We start from the raw sequence: 15,533 nt of genomic DNA, 5'->3' as shown, positions 1-15,533 counted from the left end.
CCTTATAAATGACAATTAAAGGCTCAGTGTCAAATGAACAATAATCTTTGCAATCTTTTCTAAAAAATAAAATGACTGTGCAGTTTAAACATTGCTGAATAACAGGAGTGTCGAAATATGACATAAAACTGGATAAAACAACAACAATATAATAATTTAACAATATAATAAGATGCAATGTGTAAACTCTACAGTTATTTTATTTTAGATAAGGTTGCAAAGATTTATTTTTTATTTGAAATACAGTTTTATTTGTGTATCTTTAAATAAAAAAGGAATGAATAATGTCATTTTTCCTGTTTAAAATTTACCTGAGCCTTTATTTGTCATTTATAAGGGGTTTATAAAGCAGAAATAGTCCTCACTTTAGATTAGGTCACAAAATTGCATGAAGTTGAGTTAATAAAGCATTTATTGACATATTAGTTAACTATTAGTATATGCCTGAATAATAAGATATATAAATGTTGATTTCAATAGTTTAGTACTCATTTACTGACTCATTCTGAATGATCCTAAAAACCCTCAACTACTCTTAAATACAAATGGTTTGTAAATAATGCGATACTTAATTTAGTAATGAAAAATAAATCATTAACAAAGTATGAAAGTACAACTATTAAGCACATTATAAATATGTTTGTAAGTCAATCATCCAGCATTTGTAGCTGTATTTATAAACTGCTTACTAACGCTTATTAATGTAGAGTAAATGCTTAACAGATAATGAATTCACTATTTGCTAATGCTTAATAAATGATTCATAGTGTGTAGTTATTATAAAGTGTTACCGAAACTTTGCAAGTACATGTCAACTTACACTAACCCTAACCCCAACCCTAACAGTCTACTTACTGTATAATCTAACGAGAATTAGTTGACATGTAGATGTAATGTAACTTAAATTCAACAAAATGCGTTAAAGGGACCATCAAAATAAAGTGATACCGCTTTTTTTTTTTTTTTTCAGAAATAATGAGTCAAATTTAAGTGAGTATTTCCTCAAAAAAGCAACATAACCTGCCAATGCGAAGAGTAAAATTATATATATTTTTTAGTAAGTTTATTTTATTGAGCTTGTTTTAAGGAAAGTTTTACTTAATTTTTATTTATTATTTCTTTAAACCAGTCAATATTTTTTTGTTTGTCTAGAAAATGCTGCTTGATTTAAGAACTTTTAGATATCTGGACAAGAAACAAGACAAAACTCGAAGTGAGAAAAGCAGTTTTTTGCAGTGGCTGCGTCTGAAATCGCATACTTCCATACTTTTAGTAAGCTAAAAACAGTATGCAAGCCGGGTACACTGAAAAAAGTGCTGCATGCAAAACTGTTGCAAAAAAATTGATTTATGTTGAATTTAAACAAACAAATTAAATTGAACAATGTTCAACTTAATTTGTTTGTTTAAATTCAGCCCAAATAAATTGTTTACAACCACTTAACGTAAAAAAATTGAGTAAATCCAAGAATCCTCTTTGAATAATTTTTTTCAGTGTAGTATGTCCATTTTTGAAAAACAGAATGTGAGAAGTACCTCGATGACCTACTAGACTAACAAGATTCTGAATTGCACATCTGATAATGCTATGCTATCCCATGATGCAACGCAAGATAATTCATGAATGTAAGTGAAGCGATGCAACTGATGCAGGTGGGTCATGTGATCATGACAGATTGTGGATGTAGTACATCTGGGTTCCACCAGCCTGATCTCACGAGAAAACGTAAGTATTTTACATTTTGACAGTTTAGTGGCTAATTCGTACGAATTCGTACGAGTTCAGTCGTACGAAATTGTACGATTTTAAAAAGGAGGCGTGGCACCTAACCCCACCCCTAAACCCAACCGTCATTGGGGGATGAGCAAATCGTACTAAATTGTACGAATTAGATCGTACGAATTCGTACGAATTAGCCACTAAATCAAAAAGTTACGAATTGCCATGAGATTGTGTTGGTTCCACTCATATTCACATGATATAGAACACACTTTTCTAACAGTCGTGTAATAAATGTAAATTCAAATGTAGTGCATACTTCAGTTGTTGGCCATTTTGAACGCAGCCGGTGAGTTTTTTTTGTAATATTGTTGTAATTATCATTCTAATCCAAAGCAGCTTCATAAAAGGTGCACTTTAATACATTACGATTAACATCAGAAAGGGTAAGTTGTGTAGGGTGGACACTATAAAAACATAACCTGCAGTTATACAGTACACTGCAAAAAATATTTTCTGACTAAGAGTTTTTGTCTTGTTTCACTTGTTTCACAGTCCAAATCTCTAAAAATTCTTAAATCAAGAAGCTTTTTTATATTTTCAGAAATAATGAGTCAAATTTAAGTGAGTATTTCCTTAAAACAGCAACATAATCTGCCAAAAGGGAGAGCAAAGCTATATATATATTTGGATAAGTTTATTTTTATTGAGCTTGTTTTAAAGAAACATTGATTATTTCTTAAAACCAGTCCATACTTTTTTGTTTGTCTAGAAAATGCTTCTTGATTTAAGAATTTTTTGATATTTGGACAAGAAACAAGACAAAACTTGAAGTGAGAAAAGCAGTTTGTGCATCTGAAAGCGCATACTTTCATACTATGTAGTAAGCTAAAACAGTATGTGAGCCGAGTCGTATGTCCATATTTGAAAAACAGAATGTGAGAAGTACCCCGATGGCCTACTACTTCTAATGAGATACTGAACTGCGCATCCAATGGATGCTATTCTATCCCATGATGCAACGTGTAAGTGAAGAGACGCAACTGATGCAGGTGAGTCATGTGATCATGACAAATTGTGGATGTAGTACATCTGGGTTCCATTCATACTCACATTCACACGATATAGAACACACTTTTCTAACAGTCGTGTAATAAATGTAAATTTATTTGCGTTGCGTGCAGGGTGGTGCGCGCGCACTGTAGAGCAGAGAGTGGGCATAGAGATGGAGATGGGTTTGATGCGCATGGGGACTGTACCAAAAAGCTTTGGGGGGGGTGGAATTTCAAGACAAAACAATACAGGGGATGGGTCTGAAAAATGGGAGATTCCCGGGTAAAACGGGAGTGTTGGCAGGTATGACCATATAGCGTGCGGTATCATCAAATATACCATTAAACTACACTCTTCCAGCAGTTCCTCGCATTCGATATCTCGTTTGTCATGGGGGCATGCACGAAATATTCCCAAATGAAAGTGCCAAACTGCAGTTAAAGTCGACAAATTAATAATTTAACAAATAATTCCATTACTGATGTCCATGTAAACACAGTCACTGTCTTTCTCCCCTGCGTCTGTGTTGTTTTGCAAAAAATCAGCACATGCCCGAACTGAAACTCCCATTTTTATGCAAACCCCACCCTCTTTCACCACTCGACACTCCCACTTAAACAGAGCTGGACTAGAGGTGTAAAACACCCTGCTGAGACAGGTTCGTGGCCCTTTAAATCAAGAATTGTTATGATAAGTCACTTAAATATGACTTTTTATTCCTGGAAGAAGACAATTTTTAGATATTTGGACTAGAAACAAGACAAAAGTTGGAAAAACATTTATTTTGCAGTGTAATTAGTGTCCTTTTCAAAAAGGTGATGGTGTTGTTTCTAGTCCAAATATGTAAAAAATCTTAAATCAAGAATCATCATAAACAAAAAAAACAATGCACACCTCTGGTTCTGATATGGTGGAGTGGTGTTACATGTTGGGTGTGCATTATTTTCTAATAGTTAAACTGCCTGGAGTCAATAGTTGCATTGTTCTGATGTGATTTCTGACTGTTGTAGCTGTGAAGTGATGTTTGATAAACAAATTTCGGGAGGAGCACGCGCAGAAGGTTCAGTATCAAATACGTCATTGACAATTATTCTATTATCCAATCAGTTCTTGACCAAACCCCTATATATACCAAAGCTGTCTTACCTGCAGCATCTTACGACTTTAGCATCCCTCCACCACCCCGTCACCTCACCTCTTAAGCATTACTATCCCGGGGGGAGCGTTCTGGGGCCGGGCTAGATACTTCGCTCGAATCCCTATTCCTCTTTGTTTCCTGATAAGAGGAATGACTCGAGTTTAGGTGTCTTCCCCGAGCTCAGAGCCCTCTCCCCGGACAGCACGCCAAATACGCTTTATTCTGAAACTGTTGCAAGTGTGAACTCGTGAAATAACTCAAATCATTCAGCATAGTGATATGAAGCTGTAATGTGCTCAAAACCTGCCGGAACTACTTTAGCTGTGCTGCGTTTATCTGACAATAAACACCTTAGATCAACAGACCTGTAGAATAAGGTATAAGTAGGAAATAACCAACGATGGGTCACTGAACTATTAGGGTGGCTTGAGAAAGCCAACATACTGTTATACTACCTGAGCTAATTCTTCTTCTTCTTAAGCAGGTCGCACACCGGAAGCGCCGCTCGGTGCCGCAACACGGCGTGCACATGACAGTTGAAAGTATCGCACACCAGACGCGCACATTCGCATGCTTTTTTACACGGAACTATTCAGAAGGCGCTCTGTTGCCCGGCAGAAAAACTAACAGTGTCCTGAGTCGTGGCTGGGCGTCGCAGACAGCCGGCGACTTGTGGTGCCGGTGTGTGTACCCTGATAGAAACCTATGTTTAGAATTCTGAAATGTATGCCGCTGTGTGGCGCTGTGTGGCGCTGCATGGCGCTGCGTGGCGCTACGCGGCGCGACCTGCTTTAGACTATATTAAGAACACATCTCCTCCTAGACCGTTCATACTCCAAACCTCCAAACTATACTGAATTAAATTGCTATATCTTTTCCAACTGATCCGACTTTCAGTTTTCCAAAAACAGTGCCGTAAAATTCGGAAAAGTCCTATTGACTTAACATTGAACCAAACTTTGTGAACCTAATATCTTTATGCCAGACTGTCATACAGACTTAAGTTTGGGCTCATTTAACTCAGACTACCAATCTGCCAATCACTGATGACCTTTCAACTTACTAGCCACACCCTAGCAACCACTTACGGCACCCTAGCAACTGTCCCATAGACTTCCATTGTAAAAAACTGCCATTGACTTTACATTGGACATACTGATAACATACCAATCTATACTAGCAATACACTAATCCATACTAATGACATACAAATCATAGAAACATACTAACATACCAATCATACTACCAAACATGCTAAATTCATGCTAACAACATGCTAGTTTATACTAGAAACATGCTAGCAACATGCTATTTCATACTAGAACCATGTTAAAAACATGTTAATTTATGCTAGAAACATGCTAGCAACATGCTAATTCATACTAGAATGATGCTAATTTATGTTAGCAACTGCCTAACAACTACCCAGAACACCTTAGCAACCACCTAGCAACACCTTAGCAACCGCCTAGCAAAGCAACACCTTAGCAACCACTCAGAACTCCCTAGCAACTACCCAGCAACATCTTAGCAACCACATAAAACACCCTAGCCTCAGCAACTACTCAGAACACCCTAGCAACCGCATAGCAACCTAGAAACACTTTAACAACCGCAACCGCCTAGCAACCACTCAGAACACCTAAGCAACCGCCTAGCAACGCCTTAACAACCAGTTAAAACACCCTAGCAACCCCTCAAAACACCCTAACAACTGCCTAGCAACACCTAAACAACCACACAGAACACCCTGGCAACCATTCAGAACACCCTAGCAACCATTTAGCAACACATTAGCAACCACTTAGAACCCCCTATCAACAGGCTAGCAAGAAACATGTGGATCCATACTAGAAACATGCTAACATATAAAGTTTTAACTGTTTCAAACTTCTTAAAAACCACTTCAATTATTAAAACTTTAAAACTACTTTAAACTTTCAGACTAGGCATTCTCAAGCCACCATAATGCTTGTCTATGAACTTTGCTTTTCTGGTTAGAAAATAATGTACACCACGTGTGATGACAAAGTGGAGTGGCCATTACACCTCAGGTGTGCATTATTTTCTAATAATTCAACAGATAGGAGGAGATTATTGCTCTTCTCGTCTGGTCTCCAGTACAGCTGCTAAATCCTCCGTCCAGATTTATATTTAAGACTTTATTTGTCAGGTGTTTGTCCTCCTCAAACTGCTCCAGTGTGTAGCACTAGTGTCCTCCACATCTGTAGCTGTGAAATAACTCATTACATACTGCGCTCAAAACCTGCCGGAACTACTTCAGCTGAGACAATCTGACAACAACACATTAAAATGCTCATCAACCAATCAGAATCCAGCATTCATTAGCCCTGTAGTATAAATGTTAATAATGAATACTTTTTCTTCCAGATAATTTTTTCTGGTTATTGTTATTATAAAAAAAGAAAGTGCAATGTGAAATAATACTAGTGATATGGAACTGTAATGCGCTAAAAACCTGCCGGAACTACTTTATCCGTGCGTTTATCAGAATCAAGCATTCATTAGACCTGTAGTTCAAGTATGGGGTTATCTGACTCCCTCAACTAAATTCTTAAAAATATCAATGTTGGCCTCACGGTGGCGCAGTGGGTAGCACGATCACCTCACAGCAAGACGGGCGCTGGTTCGAGCCTTGGCTGGGTCAGTTGACATTTCTGGGTTTCCTCCGGGTGCTCCGGTTTCCCCCACAGTCTAAACATATGCAGTACAGGTGAATTGGGTAAGCTAAATTGTCTGTATTGTACGAGTGTGAATGGGTGTCTCCCAGTGGTTGCAGCTGGAAGTGCATCCGCTGCGTAAAACATATGCTGGATAAGTTGGCGGTTCATTCCGCTGGGGCATTAATAAAGGCACTAAGCCGAAAAGAAAATGAATGAATGAATGAAAATATTAATGCTCTCATACTGTAAATAAAAATGCTCATCAGCCAATCAGAACTGTACAGTATAATCACATACCTGGCACTTATGCGGTCTGGTTCCCTGGTGTGTGAGCATGTGTGTGTGCAGGTGGCTCAGCTGCTTGAACAGTTTCCCACACAGACTGCATGCGTGCGGTTTAATCCCGCTGTGGCCCAATATATGCGTGATCAGGTTGTATTTGGAGGTGTAGGATTTCTCGCACATTCGACACTTCCAGCGTTTCTGATCTCCTCCGACATCCACATAGTAGCTGTCGTCTACATGCACGTTCAGCTTCTCGGGTCCGTCCGGAGGCCTGCGGTGCACACGGAGAGGCTCGCTGGGGTAAAAAGGGTTCGGGGAGAGATTTGGGACGGAGCCGGGAAGCAGGAACGGGAACGGGACGAGGCTGGGGTGGAATGGAGGGAAGTATGGAGCCGGAGAGCGGATGAGGAGTGGAGACGGAGGCCACAGCGGCAGCTCCTGCTTCACCTGCACTGTATAACAAAAACACAAGACAAAAACGTAAGCTTGACTGTAAAAACAACAGCTGTGGTGGCCAGTGTTTTACCTGTGCATCAAATTGAACTGCATCAAAGTGAAGTACTAACATCTGCACATAATTCCTTTGTTACCGATACTGGATCATTGGGAAAATGTGCCCAGGGCTAATTTTTTTGAGAACCGAGAAATATGTGCTTGCGGCTATATATCATGGTTTCCACTACATTCATTCTTCCATGGCGGGGCGCCACACCAAAATTCATCCCGCCACGGCTACATTACAGCTTCTCATTCAAAACATTCAGTCGTTTATTTAAATAGCGGGTTAAAATCACACCAAAACGTATTAAAACGTAAGTGAATTAACTTTTCTGTAATCATAGCAGTGCTTTGCGTTATTTGTTTAACCCTTTAAGGTGACGTGCTGACTGACTGACTGTCAGGTGCGTGAAGCGTGAGGCCAGCAAACACGACGTAGCTTTCAGTAATGACGAACACAGTTTTCATTATATTTTATTTATAGTTAAAGGTCTATGATTCTGCATACAATGACTTTATCTTGCTGGAGTTTATAACCGTTTCACTTCAGGATGCATTAATGCCGCTCTGTAGGTCTATTGGAGACATTTACAAATATTCCTAGCAAATCTAATAAATGTTGGAGGCATGCATGTTACATAAACGTGCTAAATCGCACTTTAGCAGCGTTAATTTGAGAGTGCCCAAGAAAATCTGCACTTGAGCAGCGAATATTTGAAGGCGCACAAGAAGTTTTGTGCACAAACAGAGGAAATCGAAGCTCGAGCACAGAGATTACACATGCTCGTATTGCATAAATGCGATCTCGACTTGTATTACTGCGCTCACAACATTTGCCAATGAAATAACGCCACAGTGGTAGATCTGTGTAAAAGGCCCAACAGAGTCTGCCACCACAGCTGGAAAAAATCCTAGAGGAAACCCTGCATATGGTTGCATTTTGTATGTAAAATGAATGATACGGGGCGATACCGTTTACCTTCGTATGAACGGCTTTTCTGGCATGACTGGTTTGCTTAGTAGTTCACCGCAAATGGCGCTAGACTTGGGTGGCGGGAGTGATATCCACCCACGTCCACATAGAAGCTATCATCTACATGTATGTTCAGCTTGCAGTGCACACGGAGAGGCTCGCTGGGGTAAAAAGGGTTCGGGGAGAGATTCGGGATGGAGCATTTGTGGAAAAACGGTAAAACGGAACCACCAAAAAGCAGTGTAAGGTTGTGGCATGGCGATGGCTTTTCTCTTATACTTTGCTTTTGAAAAGCTATGGGTTGTGCTCAGGGACTCACATACACACACCAGAAAGATGTTAAAATTGACATAAATCTACAGAGATTTTTGAGAAATGGCACGTATGAGAAAATGATGTATGAAAGATTGTCAGACATGTACACGACGCCCTCTAGTGGATTCATGAAAACAAAAACTGCAAAAAATGTAGTCCAGGGTACATATTTCTCAGTTCTCTAAAATGTAGCCCTGGGCACATGATACACCTGGGTTGTTTGTTACACAGACAAAAACACAACCAATTTTTTTGTAAAGTACAGGGAATTCCCAGCCTGATCTCATGAGAAAACGTCTAGTTTAGTGGCTTATTCATACGAATTCGTACAAGTTCAGTCGTACGAAATTGTACGATTTTAAAAAGGAGGCGTGGCACCTAACCCCACCCCTAAACCCAACCGTCATTGGAGGATGAGCAAATCGTACTTAATTGTATGAATTAGATCATACAAATTCATCTGAATTAGCCACTAAATCAAAAAGTTACGAATTGGCGTGAGATTGTGTTGGAATTCCAGGTCCATTTACAGTTATTCATTGTATATATTTACTGTTAACCTGGTTACAGAAGTACATTTTACTGTAGCATTTCTTTAGTTTTTACCATTGAAATCCCGTCCATTTTTGACAGTGTGGAGCACACGGTGCAGACGCAGCCGGCTGAGGTCGATCATTTCTGGCGTGAATCGGTGAGGATGAGGAAATACAGGACGATGAGGAGGAAGAAGAGACAGATCAACACTTCTGCTGCTCGCGTCTTCTGAACGCTTGCTCTCCGACGAGTCCATGCTCACGATTTCTGGATCATCAGATTATCAGCTCCATCACCTGAGCAATATAGAGACCAGGTTACTGAAATGGGTACGTGCACATTACTTTACATTTAAAGTTGGAGATAAAATTACTAAATGGATTGTGAAATGTATAAATTTTATTCCAAGTGCTGTAAAAAATGTGTATTGAATGAGATGTTCTGACAAATTCTCTTGTTTATCAACCTTTACAATTATATTTATCTCCTATAAATGTGCTTAGTGAGGAATAATGTGACTTATTTTGTATAATTGTAATTTCTTTACTGTTCTGACTCTTATGCTAGACTACAACTGTAAGATAACCCAACACTATTCCTGAATGGGGTATATCCATTATTATTATTGTCTATTTATTGTTTAACTATACACTACTCAACTTGTGAAATTGTAGGAATGTTTCAGTAGGTTAATTAAGCAGGTGAATGTACAACAGTGTTTTTACTGCAAATAATTCATTTGAAAAGGAAGAAAATCAATGTACAGTGCAAAAATGCTTTTCCAACTTAAAGTTTTGTCTAAATAATCTGCCATTGTGGGATAAGAAAAGATTTCAATCTGAAATCTTTCTGTTTGAGCATTCTTAAATCAAGATGCAAAGCAAATGTTTATAAACAATTACTGTTTCAAGAGTACACACTTAGATATTGTTTGACAACTGTTATAGCAGGTTTGGCATGCTGTCCCGGGAGAGAACCCTGAGCTCGGAGATAGTTGAGCCCAGGGTTCCCGCTTGGTCCATAGAGCATGTGAGGGGAGTATGAGATCAGGAGGAGAAGGGGTGGATGGGGGGTTTCTTCGGAAAAAACGAAGATAAGAGAGTAGTTCTAGCTAGGCTACTTATAGTGAGTTGGATCAATCTGATAGGCTAACTAATGCATGTAGATGCAGTCAATCATATCACGTGCTCCTCTCGAAATTAGTTTGTGAAACTTCACTTAAAACTCCCGTCAGTCATATTTACAGCAAGAATATTTCATGACATAATAAACAACTCTATTATAACCCAGCTGCACAGGACATCAAGGTCAGATTGCTGTTGTACCCCAATGTCATGGGACGTTGCATTTTGTTTGGAAATGAAAATAGGGTTGACGTCAGTCAGAACCCAACGTCAGGCCGACGTCAATGTCCAACATCAGACAGATGTTCCATTTTGGTTGCTTTCCAATGCAAACTAAAAACAACAAAGCATTAATGTCTAATGATGTTACAGCTTGATGTTGTGTGGACGTTACCACTATGATGTCTATCAGATGTTGGATTTTGGTTGCCATACAGTATTTGACATCAATATGACGTTAGTTTAAGATGTTGGCTCGATGTTAGATTTTAGTCACATTACAACACAACCTAAAATCAACCAAATATCAACGTCATTTCACGTCGTTATTGGACATCAATATAGACATTGTCATTAGACACTGGCGACCTTAATCTAACCTAATGTTAACGTTTTATGACTGTGTTTCTGCGGGGAAGGAACAGTATCACACAATAATGTAATTCCTGTCATCATTTACTCAACCCAGCAAATTTTGTGTTTAATAGACGTCTAATAGACATCTAAACATAGGCAGCATATCTAAAACAAGACTAAACTTGGACTGACAGCCCAAATTAGGCCTTGTTTTAGCTAAAATGACTATGTTTAGACATCTATTAGACATCTTTTAAGAACAAATATACTTGCTGGGAAACCCGATCGAGTTTCTTTCTTCTGTTGAACACAAAGGAAGATATACTACAGATTGATGGAAATAAAGCCATTGACTTCCATTTGTTTCTACTATGGATATCATTCATTCATTTATTTTCCTTTGGTTTAGTACCTTATCAGTGGTCACCACAGCGGAATGAACCGGCAACTATTTCGGCATATGTTTTACACAGCGGATGCCCTTCCAGCTGCAACCCAGTACTGGGAAACACCCATACACACTCATTTACACACTACATCCAATTCAGCTCACAGCTCGCATGTGTTTTGACAATACCGGGAAAACATGCAAACTCCACACAGACACGCCAACTGACCCAACTGGGACTCGACTCAGCAAACTTTCCAGCATTCCTCGTAATATCTTGTTTTTTGATCAACAGAAGAAAGGAAACTATAACAGCGCACAGAGTAAATGATGAGAAAATTCTCATTTTTGAGTGAACTGCCCCTGTAGGGCTGATTTCAGGTTCCTCCAGATTTCAGATTTGTAGGTTTTATTGTGTTTTCTTGTTTCACAGACGGATCCATCAGTAATTCTTCCTCTCTGCTGTTCCTCTGTGCTTGGTTTTCACAGCATTCAGATCAGAACTTCTCTTTTTTTATCACAAGGCATCATTTAAACACAATACAGTCTGGTTTATGGCAGTGTTTGCAAATCACATATTTAATATACAGTTCAAGTTTGGATTTCACAACTTAAAAAACAGCTAATTTACTCATCTCTAATAACTGATAACAGGGCGCGTGCGCATGCAGCGATAACAGGGCTCTGCGCACGCAGCGACCAGCAGTGAGAGTTTGGCATGGGACCAGTGCTTGTGTTGTGTTTTGTTTTGTAACCATTTGTTTTGAATAATTCAGACTTCATGTGTCCGCTCTTCTCTTTATAATTGTTTATGGGATAATATTTTACCTGTATATTTTAGATCGTTTTAAACATTTATTGGGGGGGGGGGGTATTCACTTATATTTTTTAAGTGTTTTTCTGTTAACGTTTTATATCCTAATGTTTATTTGTTGTTGTTACTGCGTGAGTTCCTTTGTGTGGCACTGTTGTGAGATGAGGACTCTTGACTGCAAACCAAATCTACCTTCGGGTATAAATAAAGTAACCTAACCTAATCTGATTTCTTTTTGCCATGATGCACATATTATTTGACTAGATAAATTAGTATTCAGCCTAAAGTGACATTTAAAGGCTTAACTAGGTTAATTAGGGTAAAGTTAGGGTAATTAGGCAAGTCATTGTATAACAGTGGTTTATTCTGGAGACAATCCAAAACTAATATTGCTGAAGGAGGCTAATAATATTGACCTTAAAATGGGTTTAAAAAAAATCAGGGTCCCCACGCTTGTTGAAAGTACTTGGATTCACTCAAGTACATGTGGAAAGTGCTTAAAAACAAACACAGGTTTTAGAATTTTCTTAAATTAAAATGAAAATAAGTAGAATTTTTGGTGTTATTTCAACATTTATACTGTGCTGCTGTCAAAAACAGAATGAAAAAATGCTTAGTCCCTTTATTAATCTGGAGTCGCCACAGCAGAATGAACCGCCAACTTATCCAGCATATGTTTTAAGCAGCGGATGCCCTTACCCATCACTGGGAAACACCCATACACTCCTGCATTCACACTCATACACCAAGGACAATTTAGCTTACCCAATTCCCCAATAACACATGTGTTTGGACTGTGGGGGAAACCGGAGCACCTGGAGGAAACCTACGCCAACACTGGGAGAACATGCAAACTCCACACAGAACTGACAACTGACCCAGCTGATGCTCGAACCAGCAACCTTCTTGCAACACTGCGCCACCGTGTCACCTAATTTAAACATCTTACATTTAAATCTTGTACAATAACACTGACAAATAATGCACATTTGATCAATATTTCAGAAACCGCATTTGAATATTACCATTGAACTCAACATATTTTATTAAAGTTCTTTCCACATAACTGTTTAAATAGTCACAGTGTTTAAATATTACTCAGAAGGGCCTAAATTACTAATAAAGACTTTCATGGCACTGCATATGCTGGGGTATGAGCTACACAGGTGCTTGATTTAGATATAAACAGAATTTTCAAAATCTGTTGTTCACAAAAGAGTGGGAACTCTGCTTTCTCCAGACGAGAAATAAATATTATAGGAAATACTCTGAAAATATCCTTACTCCAGTAAATATCACTTGAGAAAAGTGATTGTATTTTTTATAATCTATATGCACTGCAAAAAATGCTGGGTTCCACGTAATTCATTTGTATTGCGACAACACAAATGAATTAGGTTAACGTATTAATTTTAGTAGATTGAACATAAAACAATTAAGTTGTCCCCAAAAAACCTCAACGTCTGTGTCGTTTCAGCTCATTTTAAATAAGTAGTTTGAACAAATAACAAAAGTCATTTTGAGTGTACAGCTGAAGTCAGAATTATTAGCCCCCTTTAAAACAAATCTTCAATATTTCCCAAATGATGTTGAACAGAGCAAGGAAATTTTCACAGTATGTCTGATAATATTTTTTCTTCTGGAGAAAGTTTTATTTGTTTTATTTCAGCTAGAATAAAAGCAGTTTTTAATTTTAAAGCCATTTTAAATATTATTAGCCCATTTAAGCTATATATATTTTTAATAGTCTACAGAACAAACCATCATTATACAGTAACTTGCCTAATTACCCTAACCTGCCTAGTTAACCTAATTAACCTAGTTAAGCCTTTAAATGTCACTTTAAGCTGTATAGAAGTCTCTTGAAGAATATCTAGTCTAATATTATTTACTGTCATCATAACAAAGAGAAAATAAATCAGTTGTTAGAGATGAGTTATTAAAGCTATTATGTTTAGAAATGTGCTGAAGAAATCTGCTCTCCGTTAAACAGAAATTGGGGGGTAATAATTAAACATGGGGGCTAATAATTCTGACTTCAACTGTATATCCATTTCTGACTGTATATCTTGGCCATAAAAACACATCCAGCTTTGAGCAGAGAAAACTAACTCAACAAACATCAGCTGCTGCTTTACATCTGACAGAAACATCAGCATTCAACAGGTAATTCACATGCTCATAAATCACTATCCTCATGCAATTTGCACATCACATCATGTTTGCATCGATAAAAGATGCAGATTTCATGTAAAGCCCAGCGATGTTTGGATGCATGAACAGCTGAAGGCGAAATTATTCACCCTCCTGTGAAATGTTTTCTTTTTAAATGATGTTTAACAGACTAAGGAAGTTATACAATACACTGTATTTCCTGTAATATTTTTTTTCTTCTGGGTAAGGTCTAATTTCTTTTAGATTGGCGTTAATAAAAGCAGTTTTACATTAAAAAAAGTCATTTTAAGGTCAATATTATTAGCCCCCTTAAGCAATATTGATTAATGACTTGCCTAATTATCCTAACTATACCCTAATTAACCTAGTTAAGCCTTTAAATGTCACTGTAAGCTGTATAGAAGTGTCTTGAAGAATATCTAGTCTAATATTATGTGCTGTCATCATGACAAAGAGAAAATAAATCAGTTATTAGAAATAAATTAGTAAAACTATTATGTTTAAAAACACAAAATCTTTCCATTAAATAACACTTTTATTTTTAATATATTTATATTTAATGCATTTTTAAAAGAATTCACATTATTATAATTATTATAATAATTTTGGCATATTTAGAAGGCATTAAACTCTATTTGCATGTGATATGTTGATGCTCTGGGCAGATTTGCATGTGTGTATTGATAATTGCAGTATGTGTGTGTGTCTTACCTGTCGTCTCCTGCTCGTCTCTCCTCTCTCTACGCGCCTCCAGCTTCACACTCTGCATTTGAAGTGACTTAAGAAAGAGAACAGGAACAATCACTTTGTTCTCATTTTTCAGATGAGTACCTTCGCAGAGAAGGAAGGAAGGGAGGGAGAGGAAGTCAACAAGCCTGTGCTTTCCTGACCCAAAATAAGGAAACACTAGATACACATCTCCATTCCTCTTCGAAACACTGAAGCTGCCGCTGGAGAGACCAGATCAGACACTGAACGTATGATTTCTGATGATGACCTTTGACCTTTACCCATAATTAGGCCCAAGCAGAATCTGTGCGCGTGCAGAAATCTGAAATCATCATTGAATCTGTTTATTTACTTATGAAAATGTGTGTGTATATATACAGACGTGGACAAAACAGTTTTCTTGTGTTCTTTCTAGTCCAAAATATCGACAAATTCTTAAATCGAGAAGCATTTTCTGGACAATTAACAAATATTGTCTTGTTTTCAGAAATAATGAGTCAAAATTAAGTGAGTTTTTCTTTATATATA

The 15,533-nt window shown here is 37.9% G+C and overlaps 1 protein-coding gene across 3 annotated transcripts in view; it reads right to left on the bottom strand.

The window, feature by feature from the left end:
* Positions 1 to 15,533, bottom strand: part of znf366 (zinc finger protein 366) — a 60,401-nt gene that overhangs the window by 13,326 nt on the left and 31,542 nt on the right. For 2 of the 3 annotated variants that reach the window (XM_056464197.1, XM_056464198.1), the window contains 3 exons: positions 14,988 to 15,054; positions 9,272 to 9,495; positions 6,892 to 7,331 (listed from right to left, as the gene is read on the bottom strand). In XM_056464197.1, the coding sequence (XP_056320172.1) occupies positions 6,892 to 7,331; positions 9,272 to 9,455 (624 nt within the window). In that variant the 5' untranslated portion in view covers positions 9,456 to 9,495; positions 14,988 to 15,054. Of the gene's footprint in view, positions 1 to 6,891; positions 7,332 to 9,271; positions 9,496 to 14,987; positions 15,108 to 15,533 lie in introns of all 3 variants that reach the window. The other variant, XM_056464196.1, reaches the window with a different exon arrangement.

The sequence above is a fragment of the Danio aesculapii genome, chromosome 8 (assembly GCF_903798145.1).
Source record: "Danio aesculapii chromosome 8, fDanAes4.1, whole genome shotgun sequence".
NCBI lineage: Eukaryota > Metazoa > Chordata > Actinopteri > Cypriniformes > Danionidae > Danio > Danio aesculapii.
This window is presented reverse-complemented; position numbering and strand designations above follow the sequence as displayed.